The 24,655-nt window shown below is 40.6% G+C and overlaps 1 protein-coding gene and 1 pseudogene across 1 annotated transcript in view; one reads left to right on the top strand and one right to left on the bottom strand.

Annotated features, from left to right (window-relative positions):
* The window catches only part of Ptpn22 (protein tyrosine phosphatase non-receptor type 22), a 54,901-nt gene that overhangs the window by 21,060 nt on the left and 9,186 nt on the right, over positions 1-24,655 (bottom strand). The window contains exons 6-19 of the mRNA XM_085835261.1: positions 16,552-16,660; positions 16,248-16,324; positions 16,030-16,125; positions 15,602-15,640; positions 14,312-14,383; positions 14,163-14,222; positions 13,376-13,518; positions 12,760-12,826; positions 10,511-10,588; positions 7,680-7,766; positions 4,237-4,313; positions 3,294-4,108; positions 1,123-1,206; positions 861-982 (exon numbers count right to left, since the gene is read on the bottom strand). Of these exons, the coding sequence (XP_085691387.1) occupies positions 861-982; positions 1,123-1,206; positions 3,294-4,108; positions 4,237-4,313; positions 7,680-7,766; positions 10,511-10,588; positions 12,760-12,826; positions 13,376-13,518; positions 14,163-14,222; positions 14,312-14,383; positions 15,602-15,640; positions 16,030-16,125; positions 16,248-16,324; positions 16,552-16,660 (1,926 nt within the window). The remainder of the gene's footprint in view (positions 1-860; positions 983-1,122; positions 1,207-3,293; positions 4,109-4,236; positions 4,314-7,679; positions 7,767-10,510; positions 10,589-12,759; positions 12,827-13,375; positions 13,519-14,162; positions 14,223-14,311; positions 14,384-15,601; positions 15,641-16,029; positions 16,126-16,247; positions 16,325-16,551; positions 16,661-24,655) is intronic.
* Positions 18,089-18,569, top strand: LOC110291206 (large ribosomal subunit protein uL23 pseudogene; annotated as a pseudogene).

Genomic DNA, 24,655 nt, shown 5'->3' on the forward strand with positions numbered 1-24,655 from the left:
GAGGCAGAGGCAGGCGGATTTCTGAGTTCAAGGTCAGCCTGGTCTATAAAGTGAGTTCCAGGACAGCCAGGGCTACACAGAGAAACCCTGTTTCGAAAAACCAAAAAAAAAAAAAAAAAAAAAAAAGTTGTTGTTTGTGATTTCACTGCTAAGATGAGCAGCCCATGAAGTGGCTACAGTTAATAATCTGTCTACTTATGAAACGGTTGATTTGCTTTTGCCTTAACTGCCTTTTAGGAATCAGCTCAAAGGTTTTCTCTTTCACTGGGTTTTTCTGATTACTTCCAACCTAAAAAAGCTCCCATGTCTTTTTGGATCTCTGTATCTTTCATGTATCATTGATATATGGTCTTCATAAAATAAACATAAAGATTCATATACACATCCTGTACTTTCAATGTAAGTTTCTTTTTTTGCAATATTTACCTTTATTTTTTTAATTTTTCTTATATTTTTCTTAAGAGTAAGAAATGTGCCTTGCACATCTTTCCCATCCCCCACAGCCTCTACCATGTTGTTTTATGTTAGGATCTACTTAATAATTATTGAATGGCAGTTGTCAAAATGAAGAGAAGGGTCTGGAGAGATAGCACAGCAGTTAGAGCACTTGTTGCTCTGGCAGGAGACCTGGGTTCAGTTCCCAGCACTCACATGGTGGCTCACAACCATCCCTAAATCCTGTTCCAGAGGATCCCATGCCCTCTTTTGACTTCTGCAGGCACAAGATACACATGTATACATACAAGCAAAACATTCTTACACCTAAAATAAAATAAATATGTCTAAAAAAATTAAATGTGTAGAATAAAACTATAGTCAGTTGAATATAAATGAGTTGAGTCAGAAAAGGAGTTACAAACCTTGCTTGGTGTAAACCCTCCAGAGTCATGGCTCTTCATTTCAGATGTCCCACTGCATTCTGGTGATGCTCCAAATGTTACCACCAGAGGTAAGGATTCGGTAACACGTGGTGAGGGCTCTCCTGCAAGAAAGCAGACATGGCCAGTTCTTAGGAAGGAGTTTATATTTAAAGGAGGCAGATGGATGCGCAGCAGCAGCACATAGAACACTGAAGGGACCTGAGAAGGGACACACACTTCATACTTACTGAACTGTACTCACCGGCTTCCTCAACCACAATAAAAGACTCGGGTGTCCGTTCAGGGAGTGGCGGGGGGATTTCATCGTCTGTCCTCCGAGAAGTAGCTATCCAAGTAATAGAAATGTAATCGCAATGTTTTATAAGAATAAAGAAGATTCTTGCATTCTAATCTCATCCTAAGTATAAATTTAACAGATTTGCATTTGGTTACTCTAGGAAACAGAATAAATTAGTCTGTAGGTAAATTTTTTTATTCTTTGAAATTCTTTGCTGGATGTAAAGTTTTAAGTGTGCCCCCACATTCTGATGGAGTTGCTACTAGGGTGGTTTGGATTATCTTCTACATAACTCTTTCCTTTTGTTTTCCATTGAATTCACAATAGGACATTTTCATCAGCTAAGCATTTATTTATGCAAGAGATATTTTTAAAAATCGTTTTTTTGCTGGATAGTGGTGGCACATGCCTTTAATTCCAGCACTTGAGAAGCAGAGGCAGGTGGATTGGTTCTTTGAGTTTGAGGCCAGCCAGGTCTACAGAGTGAGTTCCAGAACAGCAAGGGCTTCACAGAGAAACCCTGTCTTTAAAAAAACCAAAAACTGAAAACAAAAGCAAAATATTCTTCCTTCAGTCCACCCAGAACCCAAAATATGAATGCTTGTTACAGAAACAGATATAGTTTATCAAGAAAGTGGGAGAAACTTCTGGGATTAGAAGTGAACTAGAGCGCTAGGGCAGGGTTTTCTGTCTAATAATACTCAGAATGTGTGAACATTTTACATGCCATTATAAGAAACTGCCACCAGATGGCAGACATGTCAATTTTGCTACATTATGAAAATAACTTTGTTGTTATTTTTGATGCTCTAAGGAATTTAAAGTATTATGGCTATTTATAAAAAGAAAACATCAGATGGTGAAATGACTCAGTGGGTAAAGGTACTTCCTGCTACTAAGCCTGAAAACCTGAGTTCTGAAAACCCAGAATCACATGGTAGAACGAGAAACCTCTCTCCCTCTCTCTCTCTGCAAGTCACCTCTGACCTACACACACACACATACACACACACACACACACACACACACACACACCATACACACAGAGAGAAGGAAAGAGAGAAACTAATGCCAGCAGCTGGGAATCTGAAGCAGGACTGCTGTGAGTTGCAGATCAGCCTGACATCTATGAAATCCAGGCCAGCGTGGGTAGTAAGACCTTATCTAAATCAAGAAAAGAGAGAAGAAAGAGATGTGTGCTGGGGCTCTAGCTCAGTTACAGAGCTCTTTCCTAGCTGGCTGGATTCAAGCCCTGTGACGTTAAAAAAAAAAAAAAAAGACAAAAGAAATGGCATTTAATAATATAGAACAACAGTTTTCTATCCTTTCTAAGTAAATGCTCTCCACAGATTACCTCGAGATATGCCTAAGAGAATTAAACTTGCTCTTTGCTTCCTTCATCTTCAACATCAAATTATTAGGGCTGCGGATTCAACTTAAAACACCTGCCTGACATGTGTGAGGTACTAGGTTCAATCCACTTTACTAAAAAGAAAAGGCAAAGAAACACCCCATAATAACCTCTAATAGTACGTTCACTATTACTTTCTGACTACTTAGTTAAAACAGTATATTTGATATATAAAAAAATTCTAGAACTTTAAGAGATAAATATAAATGTGTTAAAAGATTTTTAAAAAAAAATGTCACACGATACTAAACATATTCTCATCGACTTAGCCACTGCAAAAGCGCAGGAAATCAGGCCCTATCCTTTCCACTCCTACAGGAAAAGAATTCAATGCTTAGCAATGTGTTCAACTCATTACAGATACATGACGGTATAACAAATATTACTGGGAGATCGCGCAGTGCTGTTGATCAGTTTGCCCTCTGTATTTGGGAAGCTGCTTCTGCATGCTAAAGGTAGCTTATGGGCTTTTGGCAAACAAGTCTGGAATAAGAATTGGCCATGTTTGAGGCTCTCCTGTTGGCACAGATGGGTCCCCAGACCTGAGTGCCTCCACTACTGTTATCATCAATTTATTTAGTACATCACCAAAGCACTCCCAGAACTTACTTCTTCGAGAAGAAAAAGAAGCAGAGGAAGAGAAGGGCTAGGGTGAGAAGAAACCAAATTATGTAATGGAAACCAGGCAAAATCACAAACAAACAAACAAACAAAACAAACTTGCCTTCTACAGCTGTCTCTTGGTTTAATGGTGGGGAAAAGCTGGTCAGAGTGTTCATCATTAGGGAGTCGTGTGGGTTGCTATAAGAGAAGGAGGTTGTAGAAGAGGCTGGAAATAGAGCGCCAGGAGAAGTGGCTCCATCTTGTTTCTCAGGCAGATCAAAAGACATCTTCGAATCAGCACTATTCGGAGGGGATGATGAAAAATAAGGATCTTCCGCTAAAGATGTGCACAAATGCACTCTCAAAGCGCCGGGGCTGTGCTGGGGCACACAAGTCACAGCACAGGCACCAGGCAGTGAATAATTCAGCTCTTCTGAAGAAACATGGGCCACTCTTTGCGCCTGCAGCTCCGTGAGACGGTAGTGCTCATGCAGCTGAGATTCTAGGCATGAAAAACCATCTCCCTTGGCCAAGTCATTTGTTTTTCTCTGCTGAATCAGTTCAAAGGGAGTTGATTTGGTCCGTTTTACCAGCCCCTTTGAATTGTGATACCTGTCCGCTGTGTTTATGAGCACAGCACTAGGATGCGACCCAAACAACATGGAACCGAAATCCAGACTTTGATACTTCTGAAGAGGCTCTCCCACGACTGGAGAAGCCCTTGCCTGCCCGTTCCTGGTTATGACAGCCTTGTTGTTACACCCGCAGTTTAGCTCTAAACAGTTAAAAGAAGGGCTTGATTTAGCCGAGTGCAAAACCAACTCTTCCTCAGCATTTATCGTAGAAGTCCTGAGGCCAAGGGAAGACCCTCCAGTGCTCTCGGCTTCAGCCCCTTGTTTGCTATGCTGGTTTGCCATTTTCACATCCCTCATGGCGCTGAAAAGCAAGGAGAGAATGATGACCATACCGAAAAGAGGTCTCTTCCAGTAGCATAGCAACTGGAGCGTGAGATGTCATCCTTTAGGCACAGTGAGTCAACACTTAGATAAGCAAAATTTACTCACTTTTTTGGTAAATCCAGAGGACAAGAGTCAGCTTCTATCGTAAGGTTTTGTTCAGGAATTGAGCGTTCTGCTTGAATCTTCAAAAGAGATGTCAGAGTTTTTTTGTTTGTATGTTTGTTTTGCCTTGTTTGTTTTTCATGACGCAATGTCAATGAAACATTTTAATATTGGGAAGACTGGGAAGTAACACCTGTCCCCCGCCCCCATATCCCCCACAAGGCACAGGGACGATCATGGAAAAGGGGACAGACAGATCAGGGAGGGCTGGGCTGAAACTGTATTCCGGACATGACAAGACTACTTCATTCAGGAAATCAAGCAGTGCTCTTGCCTGTTCAAGACCTTCATAAAACCAAGCCAGTCGACGCAAACGTGGATGGGGGATGGGCTCAATAATACACACTCTTAAGTGAGTTGCTATGACCGGTGATGGCTTCTGGGGAAGGGAGAGTGAGGGTTTTATTAAGGGTGTAGGCCCTGGTAGGTCAACCTTACTCCAGTGGTTGGTCCCACACCCATAAGTATATTAGCAGCACAAACTAGACTTGGTGGGTTGCCTTTTTAAGAATAGGACATGAAGTTAGGAAGGGGTAGAGAGATGGGCGGTAGTTCTGGGAAGAATTAGGGAGAGAAGCCAGGGTAAAATGATCAAAACATTTTTAATACATTCTTAAAGAATTAGTAAAATGTAGTGTTAAATATGAATCAATGTTTATTTAGCTTGCATGAGTTGATATAAAATAAATGACATATTTATTTTATAAAGAAAGATCCCAAATGAACAGCATAACTTTACATTTTAAGGAACTAGGTGTGGGGTGGAGGGGGGTGGACTAAAATCAACCTCAAACTTAGCAACAACCAGAAAATATTAAAGATTAAAGCAGAGATAAGAGCCGGGCAGTGGTGGCGCACGCCTTTGATCCCAGCACTTGGGAGACAGAGGCAGGTAAATTTCTGAGTTCGAGGCCAGCCTGGTCTACACAGTGAGTTCCAGGACAGCCAGGGCTACACAGAGAAACCCTGTCTTGAAACAAACAAACAAACAAACAAATAAATAAATAAATAAAGTAGAGAGAAAGCAGTGCTCTTGCCTGTTCAAGACCTTCATAAAACCAAGGAAAAATGGATAAGGTGAACAAAACTGATTAGACTTTAGCTACACTAAGGAAAAAAAATTCAAATTATAAATCAAAGGTAAAAATGTAGGAACTGGATAAGTCGTATTTTGGTAAGCACTTAAGCTCAATTCCCAGAATAGGCAAATAATAAACAAACAAACTTGGCAGGGTATAACACACCTGAAATCCCAGTACTAGAGAGGTGGAGACGAGGCCCCCTGGGGCTTCCTGGTAGCTAGCCTAGCATACTCAGTAACCTGAGGCCCGATGAGAGACTATGTCTCAAAACAAGGTTTATGGCTACTGAGGAGTGACACCCGAAGTTGACCTCTGACCTTCACAAGCCTACATGTGCTCACACACATTGACACACTCACACATCTACATATGCTCCCTCACACACAAGATGACAATGTGAAGTTACTAATGATCTGTTAAAATACTATAAACAACTGCATGGAAGTACCACATATAGTGCATACTAACACATTGGATAACCTAGATCGAATGGTTCAGATCTTGGCGATACCTACCATATAAAAACCGGCTAAGGAGCAAATAATAAATCTAAATAGAAATTAACTAGTAAGGCAATTGAATCAATAATGGAAACTAAAGAGTTCCTCCCCGGGTTCAATCCCCAGGACTAAGGTGGAGGGCAGATAGATAATTGTTAGCAAGCAACAGTTCAATGTTAGTAAGAATATAGGAGAACAGCACATGTATATACAGTTGTGGAAGGATGAACTAGTATAGGTATTATGAAAAATCAAAGTGGTCCCTCAAAAAGTGAAAAACAGAACTACCATATAATTTTTCAGGATTTATTATAGGGAAGATGAAATTAATGGAGTGTGTTTATGTTTATTGTGGCATTATTCACACTGAACAAATTATGGAGTCAACCTAGGTATCCATCCATAGATGAGTAGATAGAGAAAATGTGGCATGTATTCACAATGGAATATTATTACCCCCTTTAAAAAGAAGGAAATAATGGCCTGTGAGAGGGCCTGTGTTTAGGCCCCCAGAAAGCTCATAAAAACTAAATATGATGGACCTATAACCCCAGTACTGAAGATGAGAACAGGTAGATATATCCAGGGGAGAGAGGGCTTGCTGAGTAGAGTCTAAGCAAAACTAAAGAGTTGTAATTTCAGTGAGACACATGTCTCAGAAACATAAGGTGGGAAAGCGATTGAGGAAGACATTTTATGTTAACCTCTGCCTCTATGTGTATCTGCAGTGGTGAGCACACATGCACAAGTGCAGACCTATTACACATATACACATACACAATGCTAGGTGCAATTACACACACACACACACACACACACACACACACACACACACACACACACGCGCACGCACAGTGCCCAGCATGGTAATATAGGCTTATAATTTCAGCTTAGGAGGATCAGTTCAAGGTCAGTCTGGACAACTTAATAAAACCCTGTCTCAAAACTTAGAGGTTGAAAAACAGAGCTTGTGATACATCTCAGTGCTAAAGCAGTTATCTGGCACTCACTCCCAGGTCTATGTTCGATTCAGAGTATCATTCAAAAGTGATATTTTGTTACTCTTGACAATGTAGATGAACCTGGAGGACGTTGCTCTGCGTTAAATAAGCTAAACACACAAACACACAGAGTAGAGCGCTAGTGATCAGGGAGTAAGACGGAAATTTTGAGACAATGTTGATCAACAGACACAAAATTTCAGCTAGATAAAAGGATTAAATTCAGGAGTTTTACTATAGAATACAATGACCACAGATAATAATGATGTATTATGTATTAGAAAACTATATAGAATATAGATCTTAAATTTAAAGTAAATAAAATAATGAATAGGTTAGTCATCTTGGTTTAGTCAGCCCACATGTATACATACCTTAAAACATCATAATGTGCTATATATTGGTTTTAGAGACAGGGTCTTTCTGTGTAGCCCTGACTGTCCTGGCACTCACTCTGTAGACCAGACTGGCATTGAATTCACAAAATATTAAAATTGGCTTTGTCTTGTTTTTTGTTCTTAGAGACAGGGTCTGACATTCCAATTCAGCTGTGACTATACGTAAATCTGGCAAATAATCTGAGAGCCTTTAGCCAAAAACATATGGGTAAAAATATATATACACGCACACACACACACACATATATATATATATATATATATATATATATATATATACACGTACACACATATATAGATATATATGTATGTGTGTGTACATATACATACATACATGTGTGTGTATATATATATATATGTATATATATATATACACACATACATACATATAAATTTAAACATTACCTCTCTTCCAAGGTGATTATCAGAGATAATATCCATGTGCCTCTTAAACAGTTCTAACACAGCACTGTAGACCAGTTCGTATTGTTCCTGGAGAGTATCACAAGCCAGGCAAATGAAGAAAATCAAAACATCAGGTGAATTACAGAAGCTTATTTCAAAATGGAAACATCCATCACTAACAGCATCCATCCATCACTAAACCCAGGAACGGTGGCTTATGCTGTGTGGCCTATGGCGGATGTGTCCATACTGTTAGGCTATGAGGAACGCTTATTCTACAGGAACTGTAGCTAACACACAAGGATTCTCTGGCATGCTTCTTTCCTATGCTAACTCTACTTTTAAACTTATCTTTAACCTCTCTGTTTTCTTTGCTAGCATTTTTTATTGTGTATGTTATCTTAGGTGCATTTTTTTGTAAGTCACCTCTATTTATGAAAAAATTATCAAGTAGCGGTTAGTATATGAATTGATAGCTTCAATATGTATTCTCTAACTTGGCCTTCACAATTGCTCGATGAAGTAGGAAGGCTATTATACCTGCTTACATTTAGTTTGTCCAAGGCCATTCAGAAGTACTTCCTGGCACGTGGCTTAAAAACTGAATTGTCTGACTTAGTTTAGTGTATTCAGATCAAGTTTCTGAAATTGTATAGCAGCAAAGATACAAAAGAAAAGTAAACCACTGGATAAAGGTTGGAAATGAGCGACTACAGTGATTCAATGCAGAGAAATGGGACGCCTACTCTTACCATGTGCTACAAGGCTTATGGCTTTTTTACTTCACTTTGGCCTTTCCTTTTCCTGAAGCACTTCCTCTGAAACTTTACAACACTATTTAAATAAAGCACATTTCAAAGATATTTTTAGCAAGAGAACAATGCAGTGTCTATATCACCCAGCGGAGTGTTGGAATGCTATTATTATTTTTTTTAAGACAGAAAAAGTAGCCAGCCACTGTCATTTGCTCCCATAATTCCAGCACTCAGGAAGCTAAGGCAGGAGGATTGCTGCAACTTCAAGGCCAGCCTAGTCCTCAGTGGTGAATTCTAAGCCAGGTGGGGGTATGAAAGTCAGACTTGTCAGAGAGAGAAAGAGAGGGGGAGACAGAGAGAGACAGAGAGACAGAGAGAAACAGAGACAAAGTCTATGAATGAGAATGGGCCTCAAACAGGAAGCCCCATCTGGCTAGACTGCCATTTTGCAGTGTTGGAAGAATCAGCTACAACTATTAGATTCATTTAACTAGTCACTAACAATGCTAGATATGAAAGTTTCTCCAGTTACTTTTGAATTACTAAAACTAGGCCAGAGAGAGATGGGATTTTCTGAAATGGAGTATGTGATGGTTTGTATATCCTTGGACCAGGGAGTGGCACCATCTGAAGGTGTGGCCTTGTTGGAATAGGTGTGACCTGGTTGGAATGGGTGTGTCACTGTGGGTGTGGGTATAAGATCCTCACCCTAGTTGCCTGGAAGTCAGTCTTCCACTAGCAGCCTTTGGATAAAGACATAGAACTCTCAGCAACTCCTGTGTCATGCCTGCCTGGATACTGCCATGCTCCCACCTTGATGATAATGGACTAAACCTCTGAACCTGTAAGCCAGCCCCAATTAAATGTTGTTTTTTATAAGACTTGCCTTGGTCATGGTGTCCGTTCACAGCAGTAAAACCCTATCTAAGACAGAGTATTATCTGTAAATTTAATGTTGAAGTCATATAACAAGGCTGTGTGCTTACTGCTGTGTCTGTGTGTTTATAAACTCTGCCTTCCTTCCGAGCCAGCTAAGGCTTCCACTTCACATAAACTTTCCCCTCATAGGTTGAATATAGAAAACACCTACAGACAGCATATGAAAAATTATTTTTTCCATAACCTATTCATGGAAAACCTGTGTGGGCCAAACAGATGCTTTTGTATTAATAGCTCTTCAGTTTCCCCTTCATTCACAACTTGAACATTAAAACATCTAAACTGCCACTGTGAACTGCTTTATCTCTAAAGTGATATGCAAATTCCTTTATAAGGGACTTGAAGCACTTCAGGATCTTTCTACTTAAGTATAATTCCTAGAAAAAAATACACAAAATGCCTTGCACATAATAAATATCAATGAAAAACTGAGTGAACGAGTGACTAAATTAAGTTCCATTTCAAAGATGTATAAATGTATACATTTGAGGGAAATTACTGATGTATAAATATGTATGAAACTAAGATTATAGGCAGTGAGAGATTTGGGCTTAGAAGAAAAAGGAAGAATATTCCTAGTGCAGTCAACCTCTATGATCAATCTAGGGTGGGTTCAAAAGTGATATGACATAATGCTGGCTCGTTGTAGTTCTGTTTTTAGAGTGTGCCTGTAGACAAGGGAACTGTAGGGAAAGGGTAGCAGTAGTGACCTCCATATGAGGCATACACTTGCTCTGACTTCAGTTTTCTTTGCTTCCTAACAGAAATTAAATCACCTCTTGGAGTAGAAATGACAGATCCCTGATTTTCTCTGGCTTCAGAGAAGGATTTGTAACTACAAATTTTCCAGTTACCTTACGATATTAGCTAGTTCTTTTTAATGAGTCAAATTCATTGGACTTTTTTGTTCAATTTCCTTTGTAAGCAAGAAAGAGTATTATAGATGGTAAACTGTGAGGAATGAAAATAATCTGACCCAGGCCCAGGGCTACAGGAAACACTGGGATACTCATAGAAAAATACACAGTAGAGTGGCCTTGCTCACGTGCACTCTGTGGCTTTCGAAGGTCCCACCATAAACACAGACACCCAGCAAGGCTCAGACACTCATTGTCATCCGCTCACCACAGTCCGTACCTGAGTTTGAACTAGTGAAGGCCTCTGTGTTCGCATCTCCTGAATCAAATTAAAAACACTGAAGTTCTTGGGAATTATCTGTCAAACCAAAGAGAAAAAAAATTTTTTTATCTTTTTTCTAACAAATCATGCCGCTTTCTCCTAGTCTTGTGCTCCTAGGATACCCACTCTTCTCATATAGAATAACACCAAGAAAAGAATGTGCCCCCCTCTCTCCTTCCCTCCCTCTATGTATGTCTTTCTTTCTGACAGCAGTTCACAGAGACCAAGCTAGCCTTAAACTTGCTACGTAGCCAAGGATGACTTTCAATTTGTTCCACCTACCAAGTGTTAGGATCACAGGCATTACCATTCGCATTTTCCAGATTTACGTAGACAGATCACACGTGGTAAATTGTTATCTAACCATTCTATCAACTGAACTATATTCTTAGCCCCAAGAATGCACTACAAAATGTGTGTTTTATTTTATGTGTATGAATGTTTGCATACATATGCACCACTTTAGTGCCTGGTACCCACAAAGGGTAGAAAAGGGCATTAGATCCCTTGTGCCCAGAGTTATTGATGATTGTAAACTGATAAGAGAGTGCTGGGAACCAATGTCTGCAAGGGCAACAAGTGCCCTTGGAGCTAGAGCTATGGCTCAGAGGTTAAGAATGCATTTTGAAACCCAATACAGTCACTTATCATTTTTGCCATGATTTAGAGCAGTGGTTCTCAACCTTCCTAATGCTGTGGCCCTTTAATACAGTTCCTCATGTTGTGGTGACCCCCAACCATAAAGTTATTTTCATTGCAACTTCATAACTACTGTAATTTTGCTATTATAAATCATAATATCTGGTTTTCTTAGGTTTTAAGTGATCCCTGTGAAAGGGTCATAAGACACCCCCCCCTCCCCAGAGGTCCTGACCTGGCACAGGTTGAGAACCACTGACTTAGAAGCTGGTATTGTCTCTAGAAAAGGCTGATTGGTGTAATTCAGAACAATTTTACACAGGGTGATCAAATGTCTACACCATCAAGATAAGACTCAATAGATAAGTCATCTGAGGTTTTATAAAATAAAATAATCTAGAAAATCTAAAACCCATATTTTAAACTTCTCATTTCCTAACAGATATAAAAACTGATTTCTAGGGACGGGAGAGCACTGGCAGGTCCAGAGAACCCAGGTTCCATTTCTAACACTCACTTGGCAGCCTGTCTATAACTATAGTTCCAAGGGATCTGATGTCCTCTGCTGGCCTCTGTAGGCACTAAGCACACAAAAGTCATATAGACATACAGGCACATAAAATATCTAGACACATAAAAATGTTTAAAACTTTAAACAACTGGTAGGTACTGTGATTAAAGGTGTTGTGCCTTTAATCACAGCACTTGGGAGGCAGAGGTGAGAGAGAGAGAGCGTTAGGGAGATGACTCAGTTGGTAAAGGGCCTGCTATGCAAGCACGAGGACCTGAGTTCAGAGCCCCAGCACTTACATAAAAGCCAGTAAAGTCTGAATGTCTGAAACCCCAGTACTTAGAGAGACAAGTGGAACCCTGGAGCTCGCTGGTCAGCTAGCCTGAGTCAAGATTCAGTAGAGTCCCTGTCTCAAAAAATAAAATGGAAGACAATTGAGGGAGACCCCAGTATGAATCTCTGTCCTCCACGTACGCATCCACTGATATATACATATCCACCCTACACACACATACATGCACACAGCAGTGCAAACACACACACACACACATGCACACACACACTGATTTCAAGACAATAGCACAAACTTGATTTTAGTAAGTTAAATCCATCTGCTAGAGCAATTTGGATAAAGGAAGGGGAAACACGCAATTCAGGGCAATAGTTCTCAAACTTCAGCATTTCCCAGAATCACCCAGAGGGCTCGCTGGCTCACAACCCCTAAACTTTCTAGATTCATTGGTAGGCCAGGATTTTTATTTATATTTCTAACACATTCTCAGATAACTTTGGCCCTAGAGAATCACACTTTGTCACGTGTGGATCAAACATGTGGCCTTCTGCCACAAGGCAAGTACACTATTATTGAGGCCTTCCCCCTGGAACCACACTTTAGGAAGCACCAACTGAGGACCTAATTCAATTATATGACAGAGGAGATTTACAAGTGACCCACTTCATACGAAAAGATGAGTTGTGAAGATGTTCTGAAAAGTGGAACTTCTGCAGCCCAGATGCATGCAATAAGAAAACAGGAAGTGTTTGCTGGGAAACTCACCCCATCTTTTAGCAACATCCATGTATAATCAACAGCACAAATGACACCTGTCCTTCCGCAGCCGGCACTGAAACAGAAGATCACATAGCATGGGCACTTGCTGGCAGAGATAACGGACAATGGCTGGGAAATTCCATAGCAGATTTGAGGAGGGAGAAAATGAACCTTCAAATCCTACCACATCCCAGAACATGATTTGTCATGCCACAGTGGACCTCAGACACGTCTTGGCAGCTTCTCACAAGAATTCCCAGAACCAATGCTCATATGTAACTTAAGAGAAAGTTTAGGTCCAGCAAGCATCTCAGTGAGTAATAACTCTTGATGCCTTTACCTAACGATCCGAGTTCAAGCCCCAGAGCCCACACAGTGGAAGGAGATGATCTCCCCTAAGTTTGTCATGACTCACACACATGGGTGCACATATGTGCATACAAACACACAATAAATAATAATGAAAGATAATTAGTTTAATGTACCAGTTGGATTTATAATAGATTGTTCCAACTACCGACTTTCTCTCTGAATTACATCCTAGCCAGACCCTCGTTTGTTTCTGTTGTTGTTGCTGTTGTTGTTGTTGTTCCCTGTAGAAGGTTCAGCCACAGCATCTTACCTGCAGTGAATGCATATAGGAACACAGTCATCTTCTTGGTAACAACGCATATCCCAGATGAGCTGAAGAATAGGGTCTATAGATGAAGGCACATCATGGTCTGGCCAATTCTTATAATGAAACTGGTAAATAATTCGAGTTTCCTATTTAAAAAAAAACCAGAAAAAGAGAAGAATTTGAGGATCCCACCTCATTCTCCCCCAAAATTAATCTGATTAAGTACTACCTATAGCCTTTTCAAAAAAAATCTTCTTTCTTCTATATAGCTCTCAAGCCTTATGAAATATGAGTATGTTTTCCATTGTCTTATCCCTAACAACCCCACCTGCACAAAAAGAGGTAGATATGAAAATAGTCCAAACCAAATCTTCCTCAAATTAGAGTGTCCCAAATAGGTCACAGACATGAGGATATATTGACTCCCCTTGCCTTTTTAGCAAGGCAGGGTAGAGTCCAAGGCATTAAGTTGGATCCTAGTGTCTAACCACTGTTCATATAACCTCTATTCATATTACCAATATCAATTTTTTATGTGTGCCACAGTGTGAAACAGATTAGGGGCAGAGTCTCTTATGAATATAAAGACTTACCCAAGACATCAAAGGCCCTGACTCCGCCCATGGCTCCATGCCCAGCCCCATCTCTCTCTCTCTCTCTCTCTCTCTCTCTCTATCTATCTATCTATCTATCTATCTGTCTCTTTCTCTCTCTCCTCTCAGACACACACACACACAGAGTTAGTTACCTGTCTCATCTCTTCACTTTATTCTTTCTGCTTTATACTTACACTATTGAACTTGGCCTTCAGAGTCCTGATTTTATAATCAGATTTCTTTTTCTCAGCTTCCTAACAAGAAGATTAAATTATTAGTCATTTCAAAGGCATGCTGATTCTGGAGACCTTGCTTAGCCATGATAGAAACACATCATACTCACACAGGATATAGAAAAGGGGCCAAATTGCAGCTGTGTTTCTCCTGGCTCAGCCCAATAACGCTCACATTTTTTCTGTCACATAAAAGAGAAGGTAATGGTTCCCCTCCACATAGTCTAATCCTTCCTACAAAATGAAACCCACTCCCTCATTCAGAAGCAGCTCTGTGTTCTTCATCTTAGGTTAGGCACAGCACAGCTAACCCCCTTGGAAGTCAGCTCCAGCAGCATGATAGGGAGTCTCCAAAGGATAAAAGACAGACATTAAAGGATGTCTGAATTACAGACTTCCTAGAAACTAAAAAAGTAGACATAGACATTGTTGACCTAATTTCAGCATCTAAGAAAGAGAGAGAGAGAGAGAGAGAAAGCTGAAATTGTTGACTAAAACAGCTGCACCAGGTAAGTGTCAGATTCCCAATTGTGATTAGAATTCCCAACTCAGAATAGCAGCAGTAGACAGCAATGTGGTCACATGTTTAGGTTTAAATTTTCTAACACCACATTTTTAAATGAATTTAGCCCAAAATACCAAAATATTTAACATGTAATCCAGTGTACAATAATAGTACATATTTGCTTGCCCTGTTGTTTTAATAAAAATTAAAATCCTATGCATATTTTATACATAGCACACACCTTAAGTAGAATACTAAATTTTCACTGGAAATATTTTTTATAGTAAATCATGTTTATATTTGAAAAACTTTCATATGCCCCCAAATTAAGTTTTCAATAGCTGAAGTGAAGGTTCACTTTTAGTTTTAAATGGATTAAAATAAAAGTATCGATTCCTGCCACCATACAGTCCATGGCTGGACTTGATGACTGGGTGTGGTAGCGCAGCCCAAGGAGAGTCTCTGGGGGGCACTTAAAGCATCTGATTATCGGAAAGGAAATGGTATTCTTTTCTCCCTTCCTTTCTTTAACTGTAGAGCACAGGAGCTATGAGGGGAAATGGATACAAGGGATTCTCAGAGGGGAAACCGCTTGTGGATCGTGTGGTATGGAATGGTTTTTCTCAGATACACATAAGCAAAGTTCTGTCTTTTTTTTTTTTTTAAAGATTTATTTATTTATTATATGTGAGTACACTGTAGCTGTCTTCAGACACTCCAGAAGAGGGCGCCAGATCTCATTACAGATGGTTGTTAGCCACCATGTGGTTGCTGGGATTTGAACTCTGGACCTTTGGAAGAGCAGTCGGGTGCTCTTACCCACTGAGCCATCTCACCAGCCCCCGCAAAGTTCTGTCTTTATCTTTAGGTCGACCAGTACTAGACAGCAACTCACCTTTCCCATTTCAAACTCCATACATGCCATGACAATGACCTAGAGGCAGGAAACAGAAATGTAAACGTGTACAGAGCTAGAAAGGACAGTCCTGCATGAGTCCCAGAGCCAGAAAGTAGTAAGCAGTGTTTCTCTGTTGGCTTTGCCTTTTAACCCAAAAAGAAACCCCAAGGACTATGAACCGCTCTTACTCTTCCTCCTTTTGTTCTGGCTTCCCTTTCTCTAGTCAGCTCAATTCTTGCAACCAAGCTGCCAGCTTGCGTTCATGTGAACAAGAGCTCATTGTAAAACTGATAAAAGATACCTGCTCTCTGAAATTTCATCAAGCCCGAAGAAAAGAGCTGCTTTTAACAGCTGGGAAGCCTGCTCAGTTTCTCCCTGGCATCCCACCTTCTCTACTGAAGTACCTGAAGCAATTATGCACTCACCAAGATGCGGTACTCCCAGATCATCCTCCAGAAGTCCAGGAGAGTTGTAGATAAAGGACCCTGGGTGGCAATATAAGCCTTGGGTCCATAGACACCCTAAAGGAGAACAGAATTCACCTGAGGTGAGTGCAGACAGCACCCTCCTCCCCTAGTCTTCTCCCCATTCCCTATTTCAGGTGCTCAGAAAAACAGGGGATGCTTTTATTTCCTCAATCTACCTTAATAAAGCTGGCATTGATATAACTGGAATCCTCATCGGAAGTTAACAGAGACAGCTCTACCAGGCTGTGATCATCTGGAACACGAAAGAAAGAGACAGTGTAACTGAGAAATCTTACATAGAGGGCTAAGTCCATGTGAACAAGTAATCGAATGAATGAACGTTCTTTTACAGTCATAAATAATATAATTATTTTGCCAGTGAAGCATTCCAAGATTAAGAACAAGTGCTGGGTTAAAAACTGAAGGCGGAGAGTTAAAATTGGAAGGAAAGACAAGTTTACAGGAAGAAACGGAACTTACAGGGCAAAATATCCTTGTATCTGTTTTTCTTGATATTCTTGGGCCTCTGAGCCACAGTTGTAGGATAGATTTTGTCGGCCTTGTACTTGGTGGATTGCCTTTTCAGCTTCTGTAATACAATTTCAAGAAGAATTTCCCCAAAGAAACAGGTAAGGGATTTAGAAAAACAGCTCACTTGAAAGCATGAGCACCTGCATTGGATTCCCAGAACCCACATAAAAGCCACGTATGGGCTAGGAATGGTGCCACATGCATTTGGCAGGCATGGGCAGACAGATCTTTGCAAGACTGAGCCAGTCTGGCCTACATAGTGAGTTCTATGCCAGGCAGAGAAACACAGAGAGACCCTCAAAGATATATATAAATAAATAAATAAATAAATAAATAAATAAATAAATAAATAAATATTAAGAATAAAAAAGCCAGGTGTAGTGGCTTAAACTTGCAATGCTGGTACCAGAGAGCTAGAGGCAGGTGGATTCCTGGGGTTAATAGGCCAGCCAACTTAGTCTAATTGGCAAGCCCCAGATCACAAAACAAGGCAGGTAACTCTTGAGGACAGACATCTGAGGTTGCCCTATGGCCTCCATAAATTTGCATACACAACCAAATACACATGTGCACCACATACAGGGAGAGGCACATGTGCACCACATACAGGGAGAGGCACATGTGTACCACATACAGGGAAATGCACATGTGCACCACATACAGGGAGATGCACATGTGCACCACATACAAGGAGATACACATGTGCACCACATACAAGGAGATACACATGTGCACCACAAACAGGGAGAGGCACACGTGCACCACATACAGGGAGAGTCACACATGCACATATGGAAGGACCTAAGAAGCCATCCATTTTTCACACATTCCACCTCAACCCTTGTAGCATCCTCTGGGGCTCAGTTCTTCCAGGACAGGAAATAATGATGACACAGTTCAGTGACTTTGGAGAAGTGAAGCTCACACTGCAGCTGAGTCACAGTGAAAAACCTACATCTGAAACTGCTAAATATTCAAGAAACCAAATAATGTCTAAAAGTGAGCTATGTGCTCCACCCAAGGAATAGACACCAGGGTATGGCTTACTTTACAGTGTCGACTCCGTGTCCACAGGAAAACTATTAAATCCCATTCGTTTTCTTTACTTCAGATCATTTGTTTTCCAAGGTGAAATGGAGCTAAGTTAGATAGACCTTTTTTTTTTAACTGTCAGATTTTTAAGAGATTTCCATTTCAAAGCATTTTTTATGTGACTCAAACCTTAAGCCTACCCTTCCAGCAAGTTATAATCTAAACAGAATCATATTCGCTAGGTAGAATATGATCTGAGACAGGCAGGGGCTATCTTAATGTTATTGGACAAGAATCCTTAATTTTTCCTTAAAATTATTCCCATTGATAGACCTAAATGTGAGGTCAGAAATGATATGGTAATTTCTCTTTGGCTACTTGTCTGGAATTAATGTAGTCCAAAATTTCATCTCCTTTATAGTTAAAAGAAGAAAAACAGATCCTTTCCGCCAAGATGGCGCCGAAAGCGAAGAAGGAAGCTCCTGCCCCTCCCAAAGCCGAAGCCAAAGCGAAGGCCTTGAAGTCTAAGAAGGCGGTGCTGAAAGGCGTCCACAGTCACAAAAAGAAGAAGATCCGAATGTCACCCACCTTCCGGCAGCCCAAGACCCTGCGGCTCCGGAGGCAGCCAAAATATCCTCGGAAGAGTGCGCTCAGGAGAAACAAGCTTGACCACTATGCTATCATCAAATTCCCACTGACCACTGAGTCAGCCATGAAGAAAATAGAGGACAACAACACTCTTGTGTTCATTGTGGATGTCAAGGCCAACAAGCATCAGATCAAACAGGCTGTCAAGAAACTCTATGACATTGATGTGGCCAAAGTCAGTACCCTGATAAGGCCCGACGGAGAGAAGAAGGCGTATGTTCGCTTGGCTCCTGATTATGATGCCCTAGATGTTGCCAACAAGATTGGGATCATCTAAACTAAGTCCAGATGGCTAATTCTAAATATACACTTTTTTTTTCACCATAAAAAAAAAAGAAGAAAAACAAATATGTGTATTAGGTCTGAAATTTGTGAGACCTAACTAGTACCTCGGACAATGAGTGAAAATGTTTACTGCATTAAGATGATCTGAATTATGTCCCCACTATTTAATGAAGAATAATCCCACGAGGAGTGTCAGCTGCCTTCTTGGGCTAGATCCCTCACATCATGAGCTCTTCATTCTTTTTAACTTCTGTTCTGAAATCTCTTCTTCCCTTGGCCCCTATTCATGCACATGTCCTTGCTTCTACACTTCTTTGACTCATTATGCTGGCTGGTGTTTGTTTGTTTGTGTTTGCTTTTTGTTTTTTTGAGACAGGGTTTCTCTGTGTAGCCCTGGCTGTCCTGGAACTCACTTTGTAGACCAGGCTAGCCTCGAACTCAGAAATCCACCTGCCTCTGCCTCCCAAGTGCTGGGATTAAAGGCATGCACCACTACCGCCTGGCAAGCTGGCTGATTTTATGTCAACTTGACACACAAGCTAGCGTCAACTGAAAGGAGGGAGACTTGATTGAGGAAAAATGCCTCCTTAAGAGCCAGCTGTAGGGCATTTTATTAATTAGTGATTGATTGGAGAGAGCCCAGCCGATGGTGGGTGGTGCCATCCCTGGGCTTGCTGTCCTGGGTTCTATAAGAAAGCAGGCTGAGCAAAACAGGGAGCAAGCCAGTAAGCAGCATGCCTCCATGGCCTCTGCATCAGCTCCTGCCTCCAGGTTCTGGCCCTGTTTGAGTTCCTGCCTTGATTTCCTTCAGTGATGGACTATGATGTGGAAGTGTAAGCTGAGTAAACCCTCTCCTCCCCACTTGTTTATGGTCGTGGTGCTTCATCACAGCCATAGTAATCCTAACTAGGACACACATCATTCCCACCATTTCTTAATGGTTCTTTGTTCTCTAGCAAAGAAATACCCAACACTCAAACGTTAAATCTTTGATACTCTTCTCTTGATATATATCCCCTCACCCCAGAGTTAGCCATAAAGCCTTATAGGGGGTGTATATGTATTTGCAGATTAATTTGCCAAAATTTTCAGCATCAGATACATCTCAAGTTTCTATACTAAGATTTCAGTTCCAAATTACCAACCAGGCCCTAGATATTTTCACTTCGCTATCTTATTGCAGCGTCACACTATGCACATCTGAAACTAAAGCATCATTATCCCACTTGTAAATGCCAGTGGAGCTGCCTTTATCTCTGAGCAATCCCACTCTAGAAACAGGCACTTTAGGTTCCTCCCTTCCCACAATTCCCACCTCAGACACAAGTAGCAAGTTCAGTTGTTCCTTCCCGTGCAGGGTCTCGCATCAACTTTCTTTCCTGCTATGGTTGGGATATGGTGTGTGACCCTCTAAAAGGCTCCTGTGTTAAAGTCTTGCTTGAGGAAGTGATTAGCTAGATTCTGAAGGCTCTAACAGTGAATTTAAGCCCTCGATGGGTTCAGAATACGATTGTATTGTTGGAAGGAGCGTCCTAACTTAAGGAAGTAAGCCACAGAGACATATCCAGGGAAGATATCTTGTTCCTATCCCCTTTCTGATGCTCTTTGTGTCTTTGTCTCTGGGGGTCCATGAGGTGAGCAGCTTTGTGTCACTATGCCCTCACTGTTATGATGTTCTGCCTCTCCACAGGCCTACAGCAATGGGGCCAAGCAACTATGGAGTGGAACTGTGAGTCAAAACAGCTCTTTCCTCCTTCCGATCTATGATATGTCAACACAGTGATAGAAAACCTCTAGACACACCAAGCTTAGTTTAGACTCTTTCCCTTCAAGCTTTAACTCCTATAATTTCTCCTCATATTCACACCATTCTTCCTTCATTCAAATTTATTGGGTATAATTATGTCAATTAATTCAATGTTTGCTTTGTTAAATGCTGTTTAAAGTGACTTCAGTAAATCATTTTTACCCCTTGGAAAATAAATCCCAACTCTGCAGGTAAGGGTCTCCTGAGCTAGAATCAAATTCACTGTCCCGAATTTCCCAGTGCTCTTCCATTAAGTCTCTAAAGATGCCTTCTAGATTCTTTCAAGTTCTCACAACTGGTGTTATCATGTGTAATATGACATCTTCGGAACTAGGGTGTTCCTCTGGCTATTCACAAGTGTTATGCACCCTTGGCTCTGCTTTCACATTTCCCAGCCATGGGTATGATCTACTTTGACCCACACAGTGAATAAATAAGAAGGAACTTATCTCAAGTGAGAGCAATAACAACCAAAACTACAGAGGGCTGTCATTACTGTTACTTAACAGCTTGTATACGTCATACAATACTTATCATCAGTAATGAGGACATGCAGTTTTGTATAGGAGTTTGCTTATGGAGACTTATTAAGTGGTTTTAAAGTGAATGAGGAAAGGAGAACTCAAAGGAGTATCCCAGTCCTCAGGAGGAGGCAGAAGCAGGAGATCTCTGTGAGTTCAAGGCCAGACTGGTCTACATAGAAAGTTTCTGGTCAGCCACTGCGACACAGAGAGACTCCACAAAAGCAACAAAATCAATGGCACAAAGAGGAGAAAGGCAGAAAAGATGTGCTGCTAATAGAAAGTCTTGATCCAACAAATTATCCAAATTCATCATGAGGCTTCAAAATTGGCTCAGAGGGTCAGGTGTAGGGACTCATATGTTTAATTGAAGAACTCAGGTGGCAGAACAGGTGGGTATCCCTGAGTTGGAGGCCAGCTTGGTCTACATACTCAGTTCTGGACTAGCCAGGGCTACATAGAGAGGACTCCCCCCCCCCTTTTTTTAAAGAATGCCTCAGGGAATTTGGTGACCATGTCAGTCTTCAATGAGATGAGGAGAAAATGGAGAGAGAGCATAGCTAAAATTTCAGAACACCACTATTAAGTATGTAGAATTTAATTAAACTAATATTTTCCAAATAAAGTAACATTAAGTTACTATAGCCACCCAGTATATCAGAATATAAACTCTCTCTCTAGTCAAGGGTTTACATTTGAAATAGAGCAGCCAATCTGTGCTTGGTTCTTTGCAGCTCTACCAGTACCAGGATGCATCCCTCCAGTAACTAGACTTTTATTTCTAGGTTTGATAAGACACCTGCTGGATCCAGACCAAGATCATGGGAAGTTCTTGAATCCTGGTTGTGCATAATGGTTTGAATTCCTATGATTTCAGAGTTGGACTTGGCAGGAGATGCTAAACGGTGTGTTTTTACACTAAGGTTGTGGCTATGTTAATGGACTAGCTTGGCAATTTAACTAAGAACATGACACAGACACCTGGAACACCGTGAAATACTTGTGGTGGGCTAGTGAGATGGATTAGTGGATAAAGCTACCTCTGGCCAAGGCTGGTAGCTGAACTTAGTCTGTGAGATCTATGTGACTGAAGGAGGGAAGTGACCCCAAAAAGTTGTCTTCTCACCTCCACATGCCTGTCTGTTCCTGCCCCAATAAATATAATTTTAAAACTTTCAGAAGCGCTACCCCTGGAGTTTCCCCCATGTCTCATCTCTCTCAGCTCTTATCCTCCTTCAGAATAATTGGCTTTTATGTTGCTGTAAGTTTTATGGCTGCTGAAAAGTGTCTCTGAACAATTCTTTCTAGAAGTTTCCAGAGTCCTCCGCTCGGTTATGCTAACTTTATTTGCTTCCTTGCACTTTGCTCTGCTTGTGGGCTGCTTCTGGAGGAGAATGTTGGAGGCAAAGCCTTGGGATTTATTGGGTTTGTTTTTTGAAAGGCACTCTTTGGGCAAGATGCCACAGATAAAGATTATGTATGTGGGTAATGGAGGCTTGTTTGGTCTTCACTGTGACCTTCAGCATAGCTTTTTCTTTTGCTGCTCCTGGAGTCATCTGACTGATGACAGAGGAGGCTACCCGCCTCAATATGACACAGGAAATACCTACAGAACTGTTAACTTATGAAGTGCGAAAGACTTTAATTTTTTTTCCCCTGACGTCTACCTGTGGTCAGACCACCTTTAAATCCTCCTTTTAAGTCTTCTTCTCTTCCTGCTAACACCAAAGCTCCCAGGCCCTAACAGAGAACATAACAACCTGATAAACTACAACAGAAACAAGGGAACTCTGAAGAAAGAAGCAAAGGGTATGGGTAAAAAGCAAGACTGCTGAGGGCTGGATTGAGGTTTGGAATGGAAGAATAAGTAAGAAGGTCAAAGTATTTCTCTGCCAGCCACAAGGCAGGGGATGTAAGTCCCTTGAAGAGGCATCAAGAGAAACTGATAAAAGAGCATCTGGGAGAATAAGGTGAGGAAGCCATCAATCAGTCTACGGCCCCTGGCACAGGGTAGGAAATAGGAAATGTGGTACACTAGACTCTGCTTGATCAGCTAACAGTGAGCTCCTTTTGTCTTTGGACCTGAGTCCTTTCAAGAAATGAGAACAGGATGAAGACAAAGTCAACGAGTGAAGACTAAGTCCTGTGCATGTTTTTCTCAAATACTAGTAAATTAAGTCCCTTCCTAAAGGGAACAAAGAAAGTAAAATAGAAATCACAAGACCGTAGTATCTGTGGTGTACAACAGGATGCTACAGGGCAAGACAGAACATGCTGAACTCTTTCCACCCACAACTCCTTTTCGCTTGAGAGATTTTAATGTTCAAGAGATACAGGCATAAAAAAAAATACAAATAACCAAACACTGACAATCAATTACAAATTTAATTTTTAAATCATTGATATATACCAGTAGTTCTCAACCTCCCTGATGCTGTGAGCCTTTAATGTAGTTTAATACCTCATGCTGTGGTGATTCCTCAACCATAAATTATTTCCCTTGCTACTTTATAACTGTAATGTTGCTACTGTAATGAACCATGACATAAATATCTATGGTTTCCAATGGTCTTAGGTGACCCCTTTGAAAAAAACATTCAATCCCCAAAAGGGGTCATGACACACTAGTTGAGATATATATATATATATATATATATATATATATATATATATATATATATACATATATATATATAGTCTTGTTATTTATTTTTTCATAAGTATTCCCTTTTGTTTATCACTATTAAAAATCTGAATCTTACAGTTAGGCATTTTTTAGAGAAGTCTTCATTAGTGGTAAAACTATAAAGAACTTTAAAATGTGACAACATAAAATTCAGGATATAAATCACCTCTAGTTTAAGGGGAAAGGATATTTTCTGGTAGTACCTAAAGGGCTGATTTATGTAGGTTTTTAGTTTGTTTGTTTGTTTGTTTGTTTGTTTTTGAGACAGGGTTTCTCTGTGTAGCCCTGGCTGTCCTGGAACTCACTCTGTAGTCCAGGCTGGCCTCAAACTCAGAAATCCCTGCCTCTGCCTCCCAAGTGCTGGGATTAAAGGCGTGCGCCACCACATCCTACTGTAGTATTTTTTTTTTAACTAAGTGTTGCTTACATGTGTATATAAAAATAAATAGTTCCTTTAAAATATTTATATATTTTTAGTTTTTGTCTTTTAATAGTTGAAAAGTGTGAGAATAATAAAACATATAGCATATTTTGTAAAGAAAATCTGAATTTTGAGCAGATTCTTGGACTGGTGGTTCAGATCCATACACTTGCTTGGCTTTTAGCACCTGTCTTGTCCCAGGAGCCTTTCTGAACTGCTACCATAACCACAAAGCTCCAAGAGTGTTCAGACTCAGGCTCCTGCAATTTCACCTTCCTAGCAAGAACATCAAGAAAAGGATATATCGGCAAGCTTTCTTACTGTCTGAAATCTCTGTATTAACCATCCTTTCAAGTAATTGTCTGTACCTCCCAGGCCATGGTTTCCGTCATCTCCTTTTGGGTCAGTCAGACCTGTTGGTGCAGAGTATAGTAGGTCTTGCATATTGTTTGGAATTTTTAATAAAACCAATACAGAGCCTGGCAGTGATGGTGCATGTCTTTAATCCCAGAACTTGGAAGCAGAGGCAGGAGGGTCTCTGAGATTACGGACAGCCTGGTCTACAGAGTAAGTTCCAAGACAGCCAGGACTACACAGATACTCTGTTTTGAAAAAATAAATAAATATGTACACCCAAATGAAATGTATGTAGA

The sequence above is a fragment of the Mus caroli genome, unplaced genomic scaffold (assembly GCF_978045245.1).
Source record: "Mus caroli unplaced genomic scaffold, Mus_caroli_1 scaffold_3, whole genome shotgun sequence".
NCBI classification, from domain to species: Eukaryota; Metazoa; Chordata; class Mammalia; order Rodentia; family Muridae; genus Mus; species Mus caroli.